General features: G+C 36.9%; 1 protein-coding gene across 2 annotated transcripts in view; it reads right to left on the bottom strand.

Annotated features, from left to right (window-relative positions):
• Positions 1 to 13,275, bottom strand: part of LOC122401665 (tachykinin-like peptides receptor 99D) — a 39,819-nt gene extending 26,544 nt beyond the window's left edge. For both annotated transcript variants that reach the window (XM_043403940.1, XM_043403939.1), the window contains exon 1: positions 11,939 to 13,275. In XM_043403940.1, the coding sequence (XP_043259875.1) occupies positions 11,939 to 12,372 (434 nt within the window). In that variant the 5' untranslated portion in view covers positions 12,373 to 13,275. The remainder of the gene's footprint in view (positions 1 to 11,938) is intronic.
• Positions 13,276 to 19,312: the final 6,037 nt, after the last annotated feature.

The raw sequence follows: 19,312 nt of genomic DNA, 5'->3' as shown, positions 1-19,312 counted from the left end.
TTTTATCTTCAAAATTTATTTTCCTCGAAGTCATTATTTCGTGAATGTTTAGACGATTTTAACTTGATAGAAGGTCGTTGGACAGTGAATAAAGGAGCAAAACAACGATTCTTACATCATTAGGGGTGCTAGAATTGACGTTTGTTCGTATCACAAACATTGCAACGTGATGGAATCGATCCGGAAATGGCGAGGAGTTCGCTGGGCTTCAGAAATCCGACGATTGCAATGTTGCGTTAATGCAAACCGATTCCAATTCGAGCACCTCATGATGTAAGAATCGTCGAATGGCCTTGCAACAAAGGTCGTTAAAACCGTTCAAATATCAACTATATAACCAAGAATCAAATAGTAACAGATATTCAAAACGATCAAAGCTACTGTATAAATGGCTTTAAAAGATACGACCAAAAACGAGCTATAATTTTATCTTGCATGTATGTTAATATATGAATATGTTTTTAAAACAAAAGATCCTATTTTTAAATTATGTAAAGTACCCTTAAGACTGATAATCTTGCGTAATGTCTCGTTTGCATAAAAAATAGAGCCAGTACCCGGTTTGAAACCGGTTCGAAATCGCGTAGCGGTACAGGGAGCGCTTTGAAGTGCGAATCACAATAATCCTGACGACGACGAATCGTGTCAGAATCCCAAAGGACGAATACTAATTGACCTCGCCGACGATTTAATCATCGATTGTAATTCTGCCTGGCAACGCTCGGAGTTCCCACGGCTGGAAGCCTATAACCTCTCGATTCGAAGATCACGAACTTGTTTCTGTTCCCTGGCGACATCGCTTCCAAGGGGTTATTAGACTGGGAACAACCAGCCTTCTCATCTTTTCGAATTAATAGAAGATCAAGTGCACAAAGACTCCTCTTGACCCGAGTATATTTAATTGTAAGGACGTTTTCTCTTCGGTCTTTCTATCCGAATAGAGTCTATCGTTTGCTCGACTCTCCCAGGAACGTGATTCGAACCACGATTTAAACAACGACGATGTTCGTTATCCAGAGTCAACGACCTTCAATTTTTAGCAAAGGGAGGAGGGACGCTCGGGCTGTACAAATTAGAAAATCACGCTGGGCGCGTTAACAATGAAAATATCATCAACGTATCGACGAGATTTTTCCGATAAAAATACATTCAAACGTGGCCTCTTCCAAATTATTTTTAATAATACGTAGTTGAGAGGTTTTCAAATACGGTTCGTATTAAGTTTAATTAAAACAGTTTGAACGAGGTCGCGTTTAGGTTCATTTCCGTCGGGACAGCTTTACCAATTCGTTGATAATACGTTGATACGTAGAAGTTTCGATCATCGAGGACACGTAATCGCTCCCTCGCTATTGTTCTGTCTCGCTGAATTCTAATCTGGATGAATTCTATACCTTGTGCTCGTCAAGCAGCGTACGCGAGCCTCGATTTCAAGCCGAGATAAAGAAGGTCGATTCAGGGAATCCTGTACTATGTGCATGATGAGGTATACTGGATAAAACATTCAAAACGGGCTACATGATTCATGTTTTTAATTTTACGGAAAGAAAAGGATGTTTCAGACGTTCGTTTCCTGTGCAAAGATTTAACTTGGATTGCTGTTATTTTCTGAAATTTGTTTGCAATATTAAGGGGCCACATTTTTCGCAAAAGTTAAGATTCACATGCTGATCTCTCTTCAGTATCGGAATGTTTTCTCGAATCGATCGGACCGTCGGTACTGACAGTGGCATCGGAATTTTAATCGGTTCGCCAATTGTCGGGAAATAGCGCCATAGGCATTTTGATTAAAATTCGCATTGTGGTTTATGTTCGTGTTTGAATTTCGATTTCCGTAGATCTTCGTACTCTGTTTATTAATGCGCTCGGACCGTATGAGAATAAAAACTGCTCGATGACCGAATGCCTGGAAAAAGTATCTAAGAATATCAATCAAAATTATAACTTACTGAAGAGTACAGTCGATGCACCTCGAATTCAAAGAATAAAGGAAAAAATGATTACAAAAAGCAGGCAAGGAATAATGCATAAAGAAATAACTTAAATATAGTAATACTTTTTGTCATATTTTATAATTGTCGGGAATGTAAAAATATATCGAAAGTGCGAAATGGCTTTGTTTCATACGGTGCAAATTAAACTTATTACATTATTTTCAATCAACCTGCAATCAATTTTTATAAATGCAAACAGAGTTTATATTTATACGTGTAAATGAACACACGCGCACACCACACGATTATTTAATTCGTTTTCCTCAAAACAATGGCTCGTACGCAAAAATATGATTACGTGTATTCGATTTGCTTCTTTTGTGTTGTTAACTTTTTTAGTTATATTCTAAATTACGCCTCGTTCTTCATCAGATTAAAGAAAATTCTGAATGTGTATTACACAATAGAAAATTAAAAGACGTTAAATATAAAAAATTTAACTCTCAACTGAAATCATTTTTAAAAATAATAATTAACGTTGTTGGAGATCGTTGAATGCCACTAATAGATTGAGAGCAACAGGTTCTCCTTACGATTACTACGAGTTTCAAGTTAAATGTCGCACCGGAGCCTAGATCTCTAATTAGATTCTGAAGTACTGGAAATTAAAAACGATTTAATTTCAATTTGCCAACGGAAAGAGCAAGTGGATCGTTAACGTTTGCTAGCGTTAATTATTTACACGACGATGCCATTTAATATTATTCGTCGACGCAATTGTTTCTGCAAAATACTATTAATGATGTCTCCATGCAAACGTTGCGCAGGGTTCGCGTAATATTTAATGCATTTTAAGTGTCAATGCCAATATATTGATTTTCGATTGCGAACGCAAATCCGTCGACGGCAAAGATGATTTGTTTGACGTCGCTCTTCGCATCATGGTTATTCAGGTTACACTTGACACTTTGACTCATATTATGACCGATCTGCAGCGGTGATTATCTGCTTGAACGGAGAAACTGTCGGAAGCGCTACTTCCAGAAGAATGATTGACGTGAAGGATCATTACGCGGAAAATAACGTTTTAAAACAATGCTTGGAATACAACGGTATTAGCATTTTGAACAGATTTCTTTTTGCAGAGTTAATACTAGCGACAGCCTTCGATAAAATGATATTTCGCGTTTTCTACTGGCAGAAAATAATACCAATTCAATTTTCGAGTGTTTATTTTTTAGAATATATTTCAACAGCAAAAAGATAACACATCGTTTCTGAAATTTTTAAGTTTATTTAATTTTCGAGATCCAGATCTTCCCTTACTTTTTATTTAGCGTAAATGTTTAGTTAACTTATTTTATCGTAGGATAAACCTTTTGCGAGACACGTGACCATGGAAATTCGCGTTGAAGAGTGACGTTAGAACCTGCACAGAAGCATCGTTTGAATAAGTATCTGCTTGGCCGTTAAACACTGTCCAGCGTTCTCTGGACAGTTTACGTATGGTAACTTTATCCTGTAGAGTAGGTTTCGTGTCTCTATCGCATGTACACGTGCGATCTGCAACCGAAAATAGCACCATCGAGTGGAGGTGAATTAAACCAGCGTTGCTTGGCTACATTTTATGGACACAGGGAAGCTTTAACATGTAGCTAAGTGATTTTACGAGATCGGATTCAGGAATGTGATACTACTACACCCATTGAACGTTAGGAATGGCAATTTACGCGAATGTACAAATAGAGGGTGTATAACTTTGCTATAATAGCTTCGTAAAGTCAACAGGTATAGCTATACACGTTTAACAAATTTTAATTTCTATGATTTTAATGGAATATTCCTGAAACTAAACAATACGTACCGGTACAACGAAAAATTAATGTTCTACATACTATGCCAAATATTCCAATGTGGATCTTGGAAAATTTTAGCAATGTGTTAGAGTATATGGAACTAAGAGTGTGTTGAAATTTACAGCTACCCTGGCACATTAGTATAATTTTCCAAGTCCCATCTATTCTCAGACCCTACCTTTATATTTTATACACTAAGGGTGGAATAATCAAACACTTGGCGGTTCATTTCTTTCTTCAGCTGGTAATTTAGAATCCCATAAAGAGCAGAAAACAAGGAAGGAAGAAAAAGAAATTCGCGTTACGAAGTATCTTTACATTTTTGAAAAATATTCAAACTTTCGTACATTCTTGAACGCTGAAAATATTTTTTATATCACCGCGTTTATATTTCAGTTTAAAAAACTGTTCTAAATTCTTATTGCCTTGGTATTGTTCGCGAGGAAGGATTATTAGATCCCAGCAACTTTCGTTCTATCGATCACGTTTTATTTCACGTCCATTCTATTCTCTGTAGGAGAATAAAATTCTAAATTACTAAACTAAGAAGATAGAAGAAATGAAAGTTCCTTTGGCCTCGTTGTTTAGTTGTGCCAAGCAATTATTTTATCAAAGTGAATGACACAACATTGGAAGCGATGTCTGTAAACCGTAATGGAGTCCCTAGAGTTATTCTTGTTTTGCGTTAGTGAGACTGATTAAAGAGGTAGGCGATCGAGGAAACTGGTTTCCCGTTTCTCCATTGCATTCCTCTGCGGTTGAAGCATCTTTCTCTATCGTCAAATCATCAAAGGGCGAAACTATGCGTTCGGACCAGACACGCGATCAGCCAACTGCTTCTTAGAACAAGAGTGCAACGAAGAAAGGAACATCTTGTTCTATAATTGCTTGGCAGAATACAAACATTTCCAATTGAGGCCTCGATGCTACGTCTGACCAAACGTAAAACCGTACTACTTAAAAAAATGCATGAAATGAAATCGTGAATCCATTAACTGAAATCTTGAATTTTAAAATCAATTTTCCCCCCAAAAAACAAACATCAATAGAGTTATTTAGACAAAATAGAATTTTCCACTTAATTTGTTGATTACAAAATTTATGTTTCTCCCTGCTTCGGAGCATTTTTCCACAGCATTTTCTCTTTGGTGATCTTTTCCGAAACAAAAATCTAATTTGACCTCGCTGAACAGCAGCCGCTGAAAAAGCTTAATCTTTTTTGCTTGTTGGTCAGACGCTTCATCCACTGCACGCTTCGCCAACCCCCATTATCCTGCTAGCCTTACACGCTTCCTATCTTGTGATATATCTGTTTCGTGTAATACCTAACTAAGGGGTCGATAAATTTAGCATACAACATTATAAGGAGGACTCGACCGAAGAAACTATTCCATAGTAAAAATTCCTCGTCCAACGATGGTTACATATTTAGATAAAGAATCATTAAAATTTTAAATATAATAAGAAGATCGAAAGAGCGAACAATTAAACAGGATATTTTATTGAAATTCTTCTTCGTTTGTCGATAAATTTAGCATACAAGATTATAAGGAGGACTCGACCGAAGAAACTATTCCATAGTAAAAATTCCTCGTCCAACGATGGTTACATATTTAGATAAAGAATCATTCAAATTTTAAATATAATAAGAAGATCGAAAGAGCGAACAATTAAACAGGATATTTTATTGAAATTCTTCTTCGTTTGTCGATAAATTTAGCATACAAGATTATAAGGAGGACTCGACCGAAGAAACTATTCCATAGTAAAAATTCCTCGTCCAACGATGGTTACATATTTAGATAAAGAATCATTCAAATTTTAAATATAATAAGAAGATTGAAAGAGCGAACAATTAAACAGGATATTTTATTGAAATTCTTCTTCGTTTGTCGATAAATTTAGCATACAAGATTATAAGGAGGACTCGACCGAAGAAACTATTCCATAGTAAAAATTCCTCGTCCAACGATGGTTACATATTTAGATAAAGAATCATTAAAATTTTAAATATAATAAGAAGATTGAAAGAGCGAACAATTAAACAGGATATTTTATTGAAATTCTTCTTCGTTTGTCGATAAATTTAGCATACAAGATTATAAGGAGGACTCGACCGAAAAAACTATTGCATAGTAAAAATTCTTCGTTCAACGATGGTTACATATTTAGATAAAGAATCATTAAAATTTTAAATATAATAAGAAGATCGAAAGAGCGAACAATTAAACAGGATATTTTATTGAAATTCTTCTTCGTTTGTCGATAAATTTAGCATACAAGATTATAAGGAGGACTCGACCGAAAAAACTATTGCATAGTAAAAATTCTTCGTTCAACGATGGTTACATATTTAGATAAAGAATCATTAAAATTTTAAATATAATAAGAAGATTGAAAGAGCGAACAATTAAACAGGATATTTTATTGAAATTCTTCTTCGTTTGTTAATGTCTAAGTACGCGTAAAAAATTCAAAGAATAACGAAAAAGTAGAGGGTTTGATAGAGTAAGAGGTATTTCATTTGTCACCGTGAGTTTCTATGTAACGAATTAGAATTTATTCGGTTTTGTTCCTTTTCTTATCGATTTCCTATCAATCCATCGACGGATACGTCCTACCTTTAAAGCAGAGAGGTTTCAACGTTTCGCACTCGTCCCTTCTAACCGAAGATTGCGCTCTGTTCTTGATTGCTAATTTAGTGCTGCGGTAATAGCCACGATTAAAACTGAACTCTGTGATCATCGCAATTGAACGTCGCCTCCTTGCGTACCGATCGGTGTCACTTGCACTATCGTCGCTGTTGTAATTTGAATTTTTGCGATTTCACTCTATTATCGAGCAATGCGCATGGAAACGTTGCCCCCAACGTTCGTGAAAATTGCATTCCCCGTTGATGGTTTGTTTCCAATCAGTGAAACTTATTGATCGACGATACGCACCTCTGTTAGATTCCATTTATTCGTCAACTTTCGAGAACTTTCGAGAGGCGTTGACTATTTTTATTAATTTTATTTTTAATTTTTCTCCTCTCATGTGCGTTTTATGGGTTGTTTAATGCGAGTAGGAGTTTCAAGTTAATTGTTGTCACACCGAAGTCTAGATCTTTAATCAGATTCTGGAGTCTTAGAAATTTAAGCTTGGCGTTAATTATTTACATGACGTAATCGTTTAATATTGTTCGTCGATGCAATTGTTTCTGGAAAATCCTATTAATGATCTATCCGGGCAAATATTATACAGGGTTCGCGTAATATTAAGTACGTTTTAAGCAACAGTGTCAATGTATCGATTTTCGATCGGCATCGACAAGTTCGTCGACGGCAAAGGTGATTTGATTGACATCGCTCTTCGCATCACGGTTATTCAGGTTACACTTGACACTTTGAATCATATTATGACCGATCTGCCGCGGTGATTTATCTGCTTCAACGGAGGTACCGTCGGAAGCGCTACTTCCAGAAGAACGACTGACGTAAAGGATGATTACACGTACAATAGACACCGTTGATCGATGTTTTAGCGTTCCGAAACAACCCCTGAAATTGAGTAACGTCCACAGTTTGTCACGTTTTTTTTACAGAGACAGTATTGGAATGATTTTTTGCAAGAATTTTTTTAAACAAGAATTTTTTTTAGTATACCTATAACTGCGTTGACCGCTGAAATTGGTTATTAACGATCCCGTAAAAGTTCTCGATCGCGTTTAAAACAATTGTTATAAGTTTTACTCGGGGCGAAGGATCGCTCGTTTTAAGGATTACCCAATCTCACTCCTGGATGGCTGTTACGAGCAGAGTTCCATCAGTCTCCCATTCTTCATGGTTTTTTTTACGATCGAGACTACTAAAGCAAGGAATTAGAAGGTATCAACGTTTCCTCGATCTCCCTGTTTAGTTCTGTCAAGCAATTACTTCATCAAAAGAAACGGTATAAAATCGGCAGGGACGTAGCACGATCTATAAAGCAGACACTAAGATTAGACTTGTTTCTTTTTTTATCTGGGATAGATAAATCTTAATCAGGGACCACCATTTCTCTTTCTATCTCTGCTTCTTTGCTGCACAATTTAAAACGGAACTTTATGTTTTGACCAGCCACCATTTCTCAAATAATTGATTGGCAGACTATATTTATAGATCAAAGTCGTAACCAGCTTATTGTTAGTCTAATTATTCTCTATTGTCTGAGATATTTGATCACTAGTGGTAAACATTATTTTTCATTTTTCTCAACAGAAAGAAATCGCGTGGAGTAAATTTGAACGAACGAACTGGCTATGTTATTTGCCTGGTACGTTCGAACCAATAATTTAGAAAATTGTTATTCAGAAACTCTTTTTCAACTAGCGAAGAATATGCTAGTCAGTAAGTGTTAATCATCTTCTTTTCCAGATCCCTGGAATCAATTGTCCTATTTCTGGAGGGGCTCTATTAGACTCTGGTAGCAAAAAAGAAGAAATTTTCTTATAGCAACTAGAGTCTGATGGGTCTTCTCCACCCGTTCCTTTATGGATCGAATAACGTTGAGAAGGCTAGTTATTTCAAGTCTAATACACCCTGGTGGTGCGCTGGAATGGTAGGGCGGGGAGGTAATCATATTCATGATATTCGGATCTAATAGCTTATGTGTCGGGATACGAAATTTTACCTCATTTCCTTTGGTAAAATTGCTTGGTAGAACTAAACGAGAAGATCGAGGGAACGTTAATTCCTTTCATAACTTTGGTTTAATAGATTCGATCGTGGGATCCATTTTCATAGACTATAATAGTTTTTCAATGTATAAGAATGAATGCATAAGATCGTATAAAACTGTGAACGTTTTAAAGAAATGTAAGAATAGTTCTATGTAACTTTGAAGTATTTCAACGAATTCGTCATTGGAAACACGAACTCCAATACAATTGTTTTTCATAAGGGTAAATTCAACGAAAAGTTCTCGTATCGTTATAATTAAAGTCCGCCCTTATAAAAAGTGTTTGAAACGCGCACTTCTCTAAACACGCCTTTGCTCCTCCAAACGTCTTAATTCGCGAAACGAGTGCAAATGCATATTGCACCGTTGCACCGAACGGGAAAGTTATGTCATCAAACGATAGCCCCACGTGGGGGAGTTAACTTTCTCTTCTATGAATTTTTTATGTTTTTGGTAAAAAAAAGGAGTTATTGGGTGCCCCAGTTTTTGGAGTCACCGTTATATCGGGCAATGAGAATGGAATAGAGAGAATTCGAAACAGATTCTTGGATTAAATGGATGTGGCGATTAGAAGCAATGGTTTACCAGCCTCGTCTATTTTTGGGGACCAAGTACTCTGATTTCCGCTTTAAGCCGCGTGACGATTTTTACCAGTCGAGCATCGTAAACGGGTCGAATAGCAGCGGTTCTTTTCGCAAATAGTTCTTGAGTTTTGAACACGGAAAAGTTATTTACTGCTGCGGCGGGTGTCGCAGCCTCCCAATCGCCTTTGCCTCGCTGAAACTCGATTTATCCGCGGAACAATTGTACCGGGGGTTGCGTCTGACCCGTCTACCGTTCGCGTGTGGATGTAGAAACGCTTGGCTGCACTTTAATGAGCTTCAACGTACTTTACCGAGAGGGCGAGCTTCTTTCTGAATAGAGCAAACGGGCAAGCAATTATTCAGTTGATCTCTCAACCGTTAATGCGACCTGTTGGCGGTTGCGTTATCTCGATGGGAATCGTTTTCCATTTTCCATACGGATGTACATTACCGCAGGAACCAATTTCCATTTGTTATACGGTCGTCGTGATTGCGTCAAAGTCAGGAAACTGATTTGCTCCCACTTATCCGCGACATTCTTCTTCGCTTACTTATCTACTTGCCCTTGTTCTACCCTCCTCTGTACGTATAACGTATTTTAACTACCGATTCAAGAATTCGTTTCCGTACTTCCCTTCGATTTACGAAAAGAATTCGTCTTTTACCCATGACCGCGTTAAACAGAGACATATTTCAAACCGCGACATTTAAACGTCTTGCAACAGGAGTTTTCGCATGTATCAATGGGGTTCTTGGAAGAAGGAAAAGTACAAGAGAAATGTTTCCCCTAATATTTCATTCTTATTAAGAGGAACTGTAGGAATATTACTTTCGAAAATCACAATAGATGATATTTAAAATGTAATCACTTTATTTTTCAAAATATTTCTAACCCTGACAATAAATTTAGTACCCACAGGATTATTGAAACTTCGCTATCGTTTATAACTTTTCGATTTACGGTGGCTTTTTGACGTTTATTTACTTTTAATATAAAATTTTTTCTTTTTTGCGCATTCATGGTGTTTGTTATCGTTCGCCGTTTAAACTCCCTTTCGATCAGTATATGTATTCATAGGTTAAAATGGGTTATAGTGTACACGCGTACGCGTGTTTATACGAACACAGAAGAAAATTCTTCCGTGATCGAAACCTAGATTTCCTCGACGGAAATTCTCGAGTCTCAGATTCTGTCGTGGTCTCGATAACGCACATTATCATTTATCGGGAGTGTCACAGGCAGCGGGCGCGATGCGCCATTCACGTTCTTAGCTTCGAGCCGTTGAAGCATAATTCTTCGATAAATTGTAGTATCGGTATTATCAAGCTATTCAGAATCATCGGTCGTTTTGACGCTGTTTGCAAGGTGTCTTTCATCGCGGTCGAGGCGACGCACAGCGAGTCAGAATTTGTTCGTAAAAAATTGTATCGAAAATGTCATAGTCGTAGACACTTATAAAATTAACATTTTTTTTTTTAAATCACTTTCTTTATCAAGTAGTCGAAAAAATTTTAATTCAAAGAATTAAAAATAGAAATAAAAATTGAAAGAATTTATTTATCGGATGCTTTTCTGTGTGTAGCTTTCAACAAGTCGTCGAACAATTAGTTTTGTGGCGATACGAATGGATTCTGGCTCGCTATATCGACACGGGCATCTCTTAAAATAAATTCCCGTGACGAATGCGTGCGAATGACAAGCGAAAAAAGAGAACTAGGAGTACATAAATGACAAATGAGAATTTAAAAGGACGGTCCTTAATTTTCACTCTATCGCGACAATGGATTCGGAATTTTTAACGTTTGTAACTACTTTCCAGTATCCATCCAACGTGTTACCTGATGGAGAATGTAGCGCGAGCTGAATTTTTATTACATAAAAATAGTAATACGAGTACTCGTTTTTGCACATGGCCGAATAGAACGGTGATTAATAAAATGATTGTTATATTACTAATAAATGCAGCTATGGCTAAAATAAAGGTACGTAATTAAAATAGTTCTACATTTTCGACGACACGACAGAAGCGTCAATAATATATACAAATCAATTTTCTCTCCATTAATGAAATGCAGGAACGTCTGTTCCTCATCGATTCTTTTGTAAACAATTTTTCAGGTCAGTGAATGATTCGAGAATTTAAATAAATGGTAATCTGTGCCCGTTAAGCTGAGTGAATATACTGGGGGAGAGAAACATTCGATGTCCATTATATTTATATTTTGCAAAATCGCCTTTGCAATCTGGTGTCGGGTATTGTTCCAGAGAACACAGACATCATATTGATCAATGCCTTTTGTTAAATCAAACAACTTCGTATTCATACGAATAAGATTAACCATTACATATGTATAAAGCGAGATCCAAACGAAAGTAAAATATTTTTGTGCGGTGTGTAATTATAATTTTACAACTGTGAATATTTAGATAAGATAATTAATTGAATAAAATTGTCTTAGAGAATTTATCCAGATATATGTCTAAACTATTTGAGCAGCTAGCCTCTATATTTTCCAAATTATCTTACGTTTCTAGTATCCATTCGTAAAACCAGATATTTTTATTGAAAAATTTTTACGGTGGCCCGCAACGAATTACTCATTAAACAAATTGGGTCGTGCATTAAAAAGGTTGAGAAACGCCAATTTAGATTAATTTGAATTCCATCTAATTAAAAAGTTATTGAAAATGATTCGAGTCGCGTATAATTAAAAGAAAATATTCCAACCGAGATAATATTTGGACGCGTTTCTGTTGGAAAGATTTCACCGATGAAAGATTACATGGTGGTGGAAAGTGGGTCGAAACACTGTTCAACAAGCAAGGATTCCTAGAATCCTAGATTTATTGAATTGTAGTGCTTACCTGTCTATAGAAATCGCCATCAGTGTGAAGACGCTGGCGCATATGGTAAGCACCGCGATGAATTGACAGATCTTGCAATAGAGCGTGCCGAAAGGCCAGTGACTGTTCAGCATGTAGATGTAATTAAACGTGACGTTCAGGGTGGACACCAACGCATCCGCGATACTGAGGTTCACCAAAAAGTAATTGGTAACCGTTCGCATTCTCTTGTGCGCCAGTACGATCCAAATCACTATGAGATTGCCTCCGGTGGCAACGATGATCATACCCGCGAACAATAACGTCCAGATCATTTGTCTCCACCAGGGGAGCACAAATTGGTTCCTCTGTTGCAGATCCGTGATATCTGTGGTGTAGTAGGTGTAATTATCCATCCACGATGTGGTGCTCCAGGGATCGGGCGTGGAATTCACGAATACTTCGAGGGCCTGCATTTCTTCGGTCGGTTTAATCAACTGTTAGTCAGGAACAAATTTATTCTTTCACTTAGATCAAACAGACGTTATATATCTATTTACACGTATTTATTTTACAGTCAATTTCTATACGTATTTATATATTACATCGAACACTAAAGTCAACGTATTTTCCGTCGTATCTTTCTCCGAGTAGGAATGTTGCAATAATTCAAAGAAAATGTTCTTATTTAGTTTCATCGTTACACGCACGATAGAGTTGATTTTTAAATATAGTTTTTTTTTCAAAGTTAGCATCTATCACATCAGCATTCCGCACAGGTAGACGCGTAACATTTTTTCAGTTCAGAAATAGTGAAATTTTATGTTGAGAATTTCCAAGAAGACTCCTTGGTCTTCGGTGCTGGTACTATCATCCGAGCAGTCACATAATTGCCATTCTTAGACTCATTTCGCGGTTTGCCGATTCGGCTCTAACGATCGTTGCAAGCAGTATCTAAGAAAATGTCCCATTGGGTATAATGAAGCCGGTGACATTTATCGTTATGCTACGTAGATTCTGTTCCTGTTCGAAGGAAATGCGAAAAACCAAGCTTATCAAGCTGACCTTGCTCGCTTCCGCTTCCGATTCCTGGACAGATTTCTCTAACGGCCCGCCCTTCGACAGTTTACTCGACCATTGGACCGCTATATCAATTCGTTTTGTTCGTGCAGGCTATCTTCAAAATTAATCGGGATTTTTCTTTTAATACTGAAACATCCGACACGACGATACACTCTCCTCGCCATCACCATCGTGCTCAAACTATTTTGTATCTTTATATATCGTTATTTATCAATATTAATAACTCCATTTCATTTAACACGTGGCAACGTTCGAACCGTTCACCCAATTAAATTTCAATTAAAATTGTTCGCTTCGATGCGGGTCTCAGCGTCTCAAAGCCTCTAATTCTTTTGTTTACCTGCTTTGCTTAACTTATAGGCTCCTCTTTGGGTGGACACTGTTTGGACAGAGTATTTTTTACGCGAGATTACTCGTCCCGGAGGTCCTTTCTTCCCACGAAATCTGGCAAACTACCCGCGCTTTTCTGTCGCGTTTTTCTGCCATGAAAGCCGCATCTTCTCCATTGTGTTCATCGCTTTTTAAGTTCCAGGGGTCCGGTGGGTAATTACCTCGAAAAGTTTCGCGCGGTATTGTTAAAGAAATCCTCCCCTCGAATTCCCACCAGCAAGTTCCAGCCGACTTGGTCGCGTTTGATCGACAGTGTTAGCGAGAAGTTCGGTATATCTTAGCTCGTTCTATTGTTCGCGTGCATTTGAATATACTTAGCGGTCGGTGACGAAGACGGGAGGCGGAGATTGTTGCCCTGTCGAACTTCTATACCCTTGCTCCTTGTACTTTTCGCCCTATTTTCTTCTTTCAGCGTCTTCGCTCGGGGCTAGTGCAACGCGGCAGTTTCCATTTCCTCGCCGCGTCCCTATCTATGTAGAATTTTAATGCGCATTCTTCGGGGCTTTTCTTCCCCTTTGAGAACGATAATTTCGTCCGCGTCTCATTTCTTTCCAGTCAAAGGGAACTTGTTCCTGTTACGATAAACCCTCGTCGGATCTCGTATCTTGGATCGAGTACAATTTTTCTAATTGCTTATCGATTTAAAGGTTTTTACGGAGAATCTTTCCCTCTATTTCGATCTATCGAAACGCCTCGAACGCTCGGGAAACGCACAATGTTTTCGCAAAAACCTTCGTACAGGATCGAGCCATCGAAAGTTAGGGGTTTATTATTCCAGGCGAACAACCTCGAAAAGGACCTTTCCTCGCGTATGAGTTGTAAACGATTTCAAAGTCTATTTCGTGTCGCGCGAGCACGAGAGCAAGTCAGATTCAAGGGACATTTCTATTAATACTGTTAGAAGAGCTGTGGGTTCACAGAAAATATCACACGGGAGAGCCACTTTCCCGAATGTTGGCGTTCCGGGGGACAAGCAGAAAATTGTTTTCAGATATTCGCTAGTTGGAACGGGGACAAGAATGCTTTTGTTCGCAGTCGCAATCGTTTTCTCCGACAATCCTCATTGGAATCGACGTCCTAGAATCGTTACAGGATACGTTTCCTTTTTTTCTTTTCTTTCGGTCGAACCACGACTCTTGGACCGTTTCGTCACGTTCGCAATTTCTTCGAGAAAGCTCAGCGGCCTACAGGAACGGCCCTGGAACATAAATTGCGAAGACAAAGGTATTTTAAATTCATATAAAATTTTTCGTGCGCGAGCCTACTTGATTTATCGTCGTTTCAATTCTTCACCCTTCGAGTGTTCCATATTTTCAAGACGCTCAAGCTTAGCATACGTAATTTATAAAATAATAGTTTCAAAGTGCATGTAAAATAGTCTAAAGGGTTCATAAAAAGGTCTGAATATTAATCCCATAAACGTTGTGACTCTGCTTCTGCTTTCGTAGACGTGACTCAGTAGCCAACATCTATTAACAGACTATTTCAAAGACGTTTTGCTCAATTTAATAGAGTATTCGGTTTTTGTCTTTGAAGAGCAAACGTATTTCGAAATTTATTAGAGGCTCGAGCAAACGGGGATCCAAGTTGTTGATTTGGACTGGTTAATCGAAGGTAAACAGAATAAAACAAGAAGAACGCGTATATATTCCTAGTAAAGAATTCACTACCTACGCGAGTACGAAGAAGAAAGTGGAATATTAGAACAGCGGTACGTCGAAAGAATTGAAGATAGACACCGTACAAATTTATGCTAGCGTTCTAATAAATTCATAGAGGCTCGATAGTTGAGGACGTTATTCACGATATAGATTTTTATCGATCGAATTTACAAGCGAGAAATCAAGATTTATGGTTCGACGTTTTTGGCTAAAGAATTTTTAGTAAAGGTATGGGATCAAAGAACGAATATATCGCGGAGAATATTTTCGTTCCGTGAAAAAATGTTAAAAATATCTAAAAAATAATTTTTTCGACGGAAAAGTCAAGTTACCGCGGCAACAAGATTTATTTCGTTCTAACATTTTTCTCGTAGCTTGAAAATAAGGGAAATTAACTTTTGATTTCTTTAAAAGATGCTTGCGAATAGTTTATTACCCCGCAAGAGTTCTGCTTCTGGATTCTCGGAGCTGGCACTACGAAAATACGGTGAAAGAAGTCACGTACGAGGGTAAAGGAGCAAAGTATTTTAGTATACTGAAAGATAGATACAAACTACGTGCAACCACTGGACGTATACGGTTCTCGCAATTGGAAGAATTATGTCAGCTTTCAGACACAGTTAAGGGGCCTTTCTACCTTGTGGGATTAAAAAAATCGATATTTTTTTTTTTGCATTTTCCTTTAGTATGTAGTCTCGAAAATATGTCTACCAAATATTAAATTGAAATTCGGAAACCTAACGAAGTTATAGCCTGCTGAAATGTACCGCGCGTAGGTATAACAACTAGACGTGAAACTTTAAAGTTGTTTTTCTCGAAACTACATCTTTCGGCACTGCGTGCGTGATAACTAAAAAACTATTCAAGATATCAACATCAAATTTATACAGTATCTTCAGAACTGGTCTCCCTATAGCATGAACTAGGATAATTGCGATATATGCAATACTTTTTCTTTTATTAACAAAAAAGCAACCAAATATATGAAAATATTCAGTATTTTTTCGTAAAATAGCTGCCATTTTGCCATTTTTTGTTTTTTTGACAAGATCCTAGTTCATGCTATAACCACACTCATCTATATTAAGAATATCGTTGGTTTTAGGATTTCGAATAACTTGTTCGCAAGATATCACGTACGCAGTCGGGTGCCGTTCGTAAAAACTGTTGTTTGATGATCAACAAAAACAGCGTAATCAATAGATATTATGCGTTGCAAAAATTCGTAAATATAGCTAAATATATAATAAATGTATCTACAAAATCCGGAATTAATCGCTCTTTAATAACCCGCAAAAAAAAATCACAAAGAAACACGTATTTTTCATGCCTACAAGGTAGAATGGCCCCTTAATGCTCGTTTCACATCGCACTATTAATCACCGCGTCAAGAATAATATATTTAAAATTTCAATCTCTACTCCGCAATCAATTTTCATCCCCTATATTTCAGAACTTTATTAAGTGTTTCATAAGTCGGATCGAATTAATATCAGAAAACTTTCAGGATCTATTACGACTTTACGATGAGACTTTCAAAGAGTGGATTCGAGTAATATTTGCAGCCGTTTGAATCTTTGGTCTTGAAAGTTTTAAATCTCTTTCAAGAGCCGCATTGGAATGGCCATTACTACTAATTTAAGTATGTACAGGAACAGAGATACTGGCGATCCTTGAAGTTCTCGCGAGGTTACTGGATACTAGAATTAGTACACTAGTGTCCTATAACTTCGTGGCAATTTCAGTGATCGCTGGTGTAGATAGACAAAAGACCAGATGTGTTTCATATTCCTATAGAATACTGTTACTCGGTCGAAACCGAATCAAGATGCAATCGTGGTGCACTTTGTGACGGCTAAATACAAATGGTGTATTAAATCATAACTTTGGTAATCATATAAACTCAACAGAAATACCATTAAATTCTAAAGTTCGCGATAACTACCAAACGAATGTGTAAAAAATGCAAAGAACTGTCTATGCACTTTTAGAATCAGAGATTTGCCTTGATAACTTAGCGATTGACTGTGTTTACATTATTATAAATATGAGTCAGAAGAAAATTTAATCAAACATTTATTACTAGTCTTCTTTAATAAAACTTCACTTTTATAAAGGTTTTTTTTATGGTTCGAGAATTTAAGGAGTGTGGAAATCGTTTCAGGAATGGCACTATGTGGACATTGTAATACACGTCCAGTGACATAAAAGTCTCGTAGGTTTCTGCAGAATATGCTCTCGTTTCATCAAATATTTTTATTTAAATTTTATTTAAAGTTATATAAAATGTGCACCCAAGAAGATACGATCGCAAAGAATTTCTTTCGCCTAATAAAACTGTCACTCGACAATTTCATTTTTAAGTTTTGAATAGGTCTTCGCGAGACAAACTGGTTCGATCTGATGCTACTACAGTCATTCTACCGAAAGAGTTTTTTCAACATGAAAATCGAAACGTCGAAGCACACCTGCGTTCGCTTGATTTGTTACGTCGTGACGTTTCTCTATTTTCTCGAATAAAAGGAGTTATGAGAAGAATGCATTTTTCAGTCAGCGTCTGAAATTCAAAGCAATGTAATGCGGATATTAAACCAGATACCAGAAAATAAATTCCGGAATGATGGATTCGACGCTGGAACGCGCGTGCACAGCTTGGAAGGGAGTATTTATCCGTTTCGTTTCCAAAATAAAATTTTTGAATGTTATCAAATGCTGCTTGCTCGACTAAAATAAACGTTTAATCGCAATATGTGCCCGTGAAGCGATTGTACGAACAAGACACGTTCAAGTCTACAAACTTGGTCTTATCGTTGGCATTTGACGCCGATGCGGATATCTCATATGATGAGATCAATTATTCAGGCACTCAGGTACATGGTATCCAGGGAATAATTTCGGTATTCGCGAGCACAAATATTGTCTTCCCAGCTACGTATGCCACGAATTACCTCATAGACGAGTAGATGTTAATATCTGTTGGCATTTCTCTGCGTTATATTGATCACGCAGAAATCAGAACGCAGCAAATGTAAAAGCTGTAAAAGCTGGAAGCATATGTTAATTTTACGAGGTAAAGTATAATTTAAAAATAGTAAACAGCCTATTAATTGTTATTATTTTGAATAAAGTGCATCGTTATAATAACGACGAAGGATGACCAGTTTGTAATCCAAGCCGTTCAATTTTCATATCTTCTGTTAGAAACTTTATTAAGCTCCTTTATACTGTGAATTGCTGAATTATAGAGCATTCACCGCGAATATAGCGTTTTACTATGCTGCGGAACGCGCGCACAAAATTAATTGCCCATAGAAGGTACTGCACTTAAAAATAGTGTCAATTTAATTGCGAAATAACGCGAGTCGCATTTAGTTATTTTCCAGCTGTTCTCGTTAAGCTTATATTATTTATTATTATATTCCAAACAGTGACCAAACGGTGTCTAGTAATATTGATTTAATAATTCACTACTAATGTAAAGGTTTTGCACAAAAGAACAATCACTATATTGTTTACCCCCATGTCAGGGGTATGTGTTTTAAGAACTTAAAGCACAGATAATAAAATATAAATATTATTACATTTGATCTCCTCTTGAATGCGATTGTAATCAGCCATACATCGAATATACTTTGAAAGAAAAGAATGAAATTCTCGTTTAGGTTGTATTTGCATGACTCTTTTCGCGGTTTTACGCAGAGATAACATTATGGGTGGGTGCTTTGTGTCATAAGTCACGTATATCGTCCTCTTTGTGTTTCCTATTTTTACCATTTTCTTCGTTTCTTTTCAGTAGCGTTTCGGCTTTGGCACAGGCTATTATTTTCTGTGTGTACATATATCTCTCTGCTGTATTCGATATACATTCGTCGAAGCAATTAAAAGATCCTGCATCCGGACAATTCTGGGGAATGAACAAAATGTCGAAAATTAACACAATATCGTGTATTAAATGCAGAAATCTCCGTTGCACTATGTTTCACTTTTACATGACTTTCTGCTGTCCTATGTCCAGGTGGATTCGATGTTCTACAGAATTACATTTTTAGCCGGAGACATTTTGTCTCCTATAATTAAATTAAAAAAGTGACAGATATCGACATTATTTGAAATTAGTGGAATTAAAGGCGTAGTTATCAACAGAATACAATGTATAAAATAATAGGCTGTCCATGAAAGTTAAAATAATTTTTTGTACTCGAAACATAGTTTCGAAAACTTTTCACTAGCGATTTATTCTCTGATGGAAATTGTCAAACGAATTATATGTCGATTAAAAGTT

This window comes from Colletes gigas, unplaced genomic scaffold (genome assembly GCF_013123115.1).
Source record: "Colletes gigas isolate AHSC1104 unplaced genomic scaffold, ASM1312311v1 Colletes_gigas_Sc00027, whole genome shotgun sequence".
In the NCBI taxonomy this organism is placed as follows: Eukaryota; Metazoa; Arthropoda; class Insecta; order Hymenoptera; family Colletidae; genus Colletes; species Colletes gigas.
Note: the sequence above shows the minus strand (reverse complement) of the source record. Positions and strands in the feature narration are given on the sequence as shown.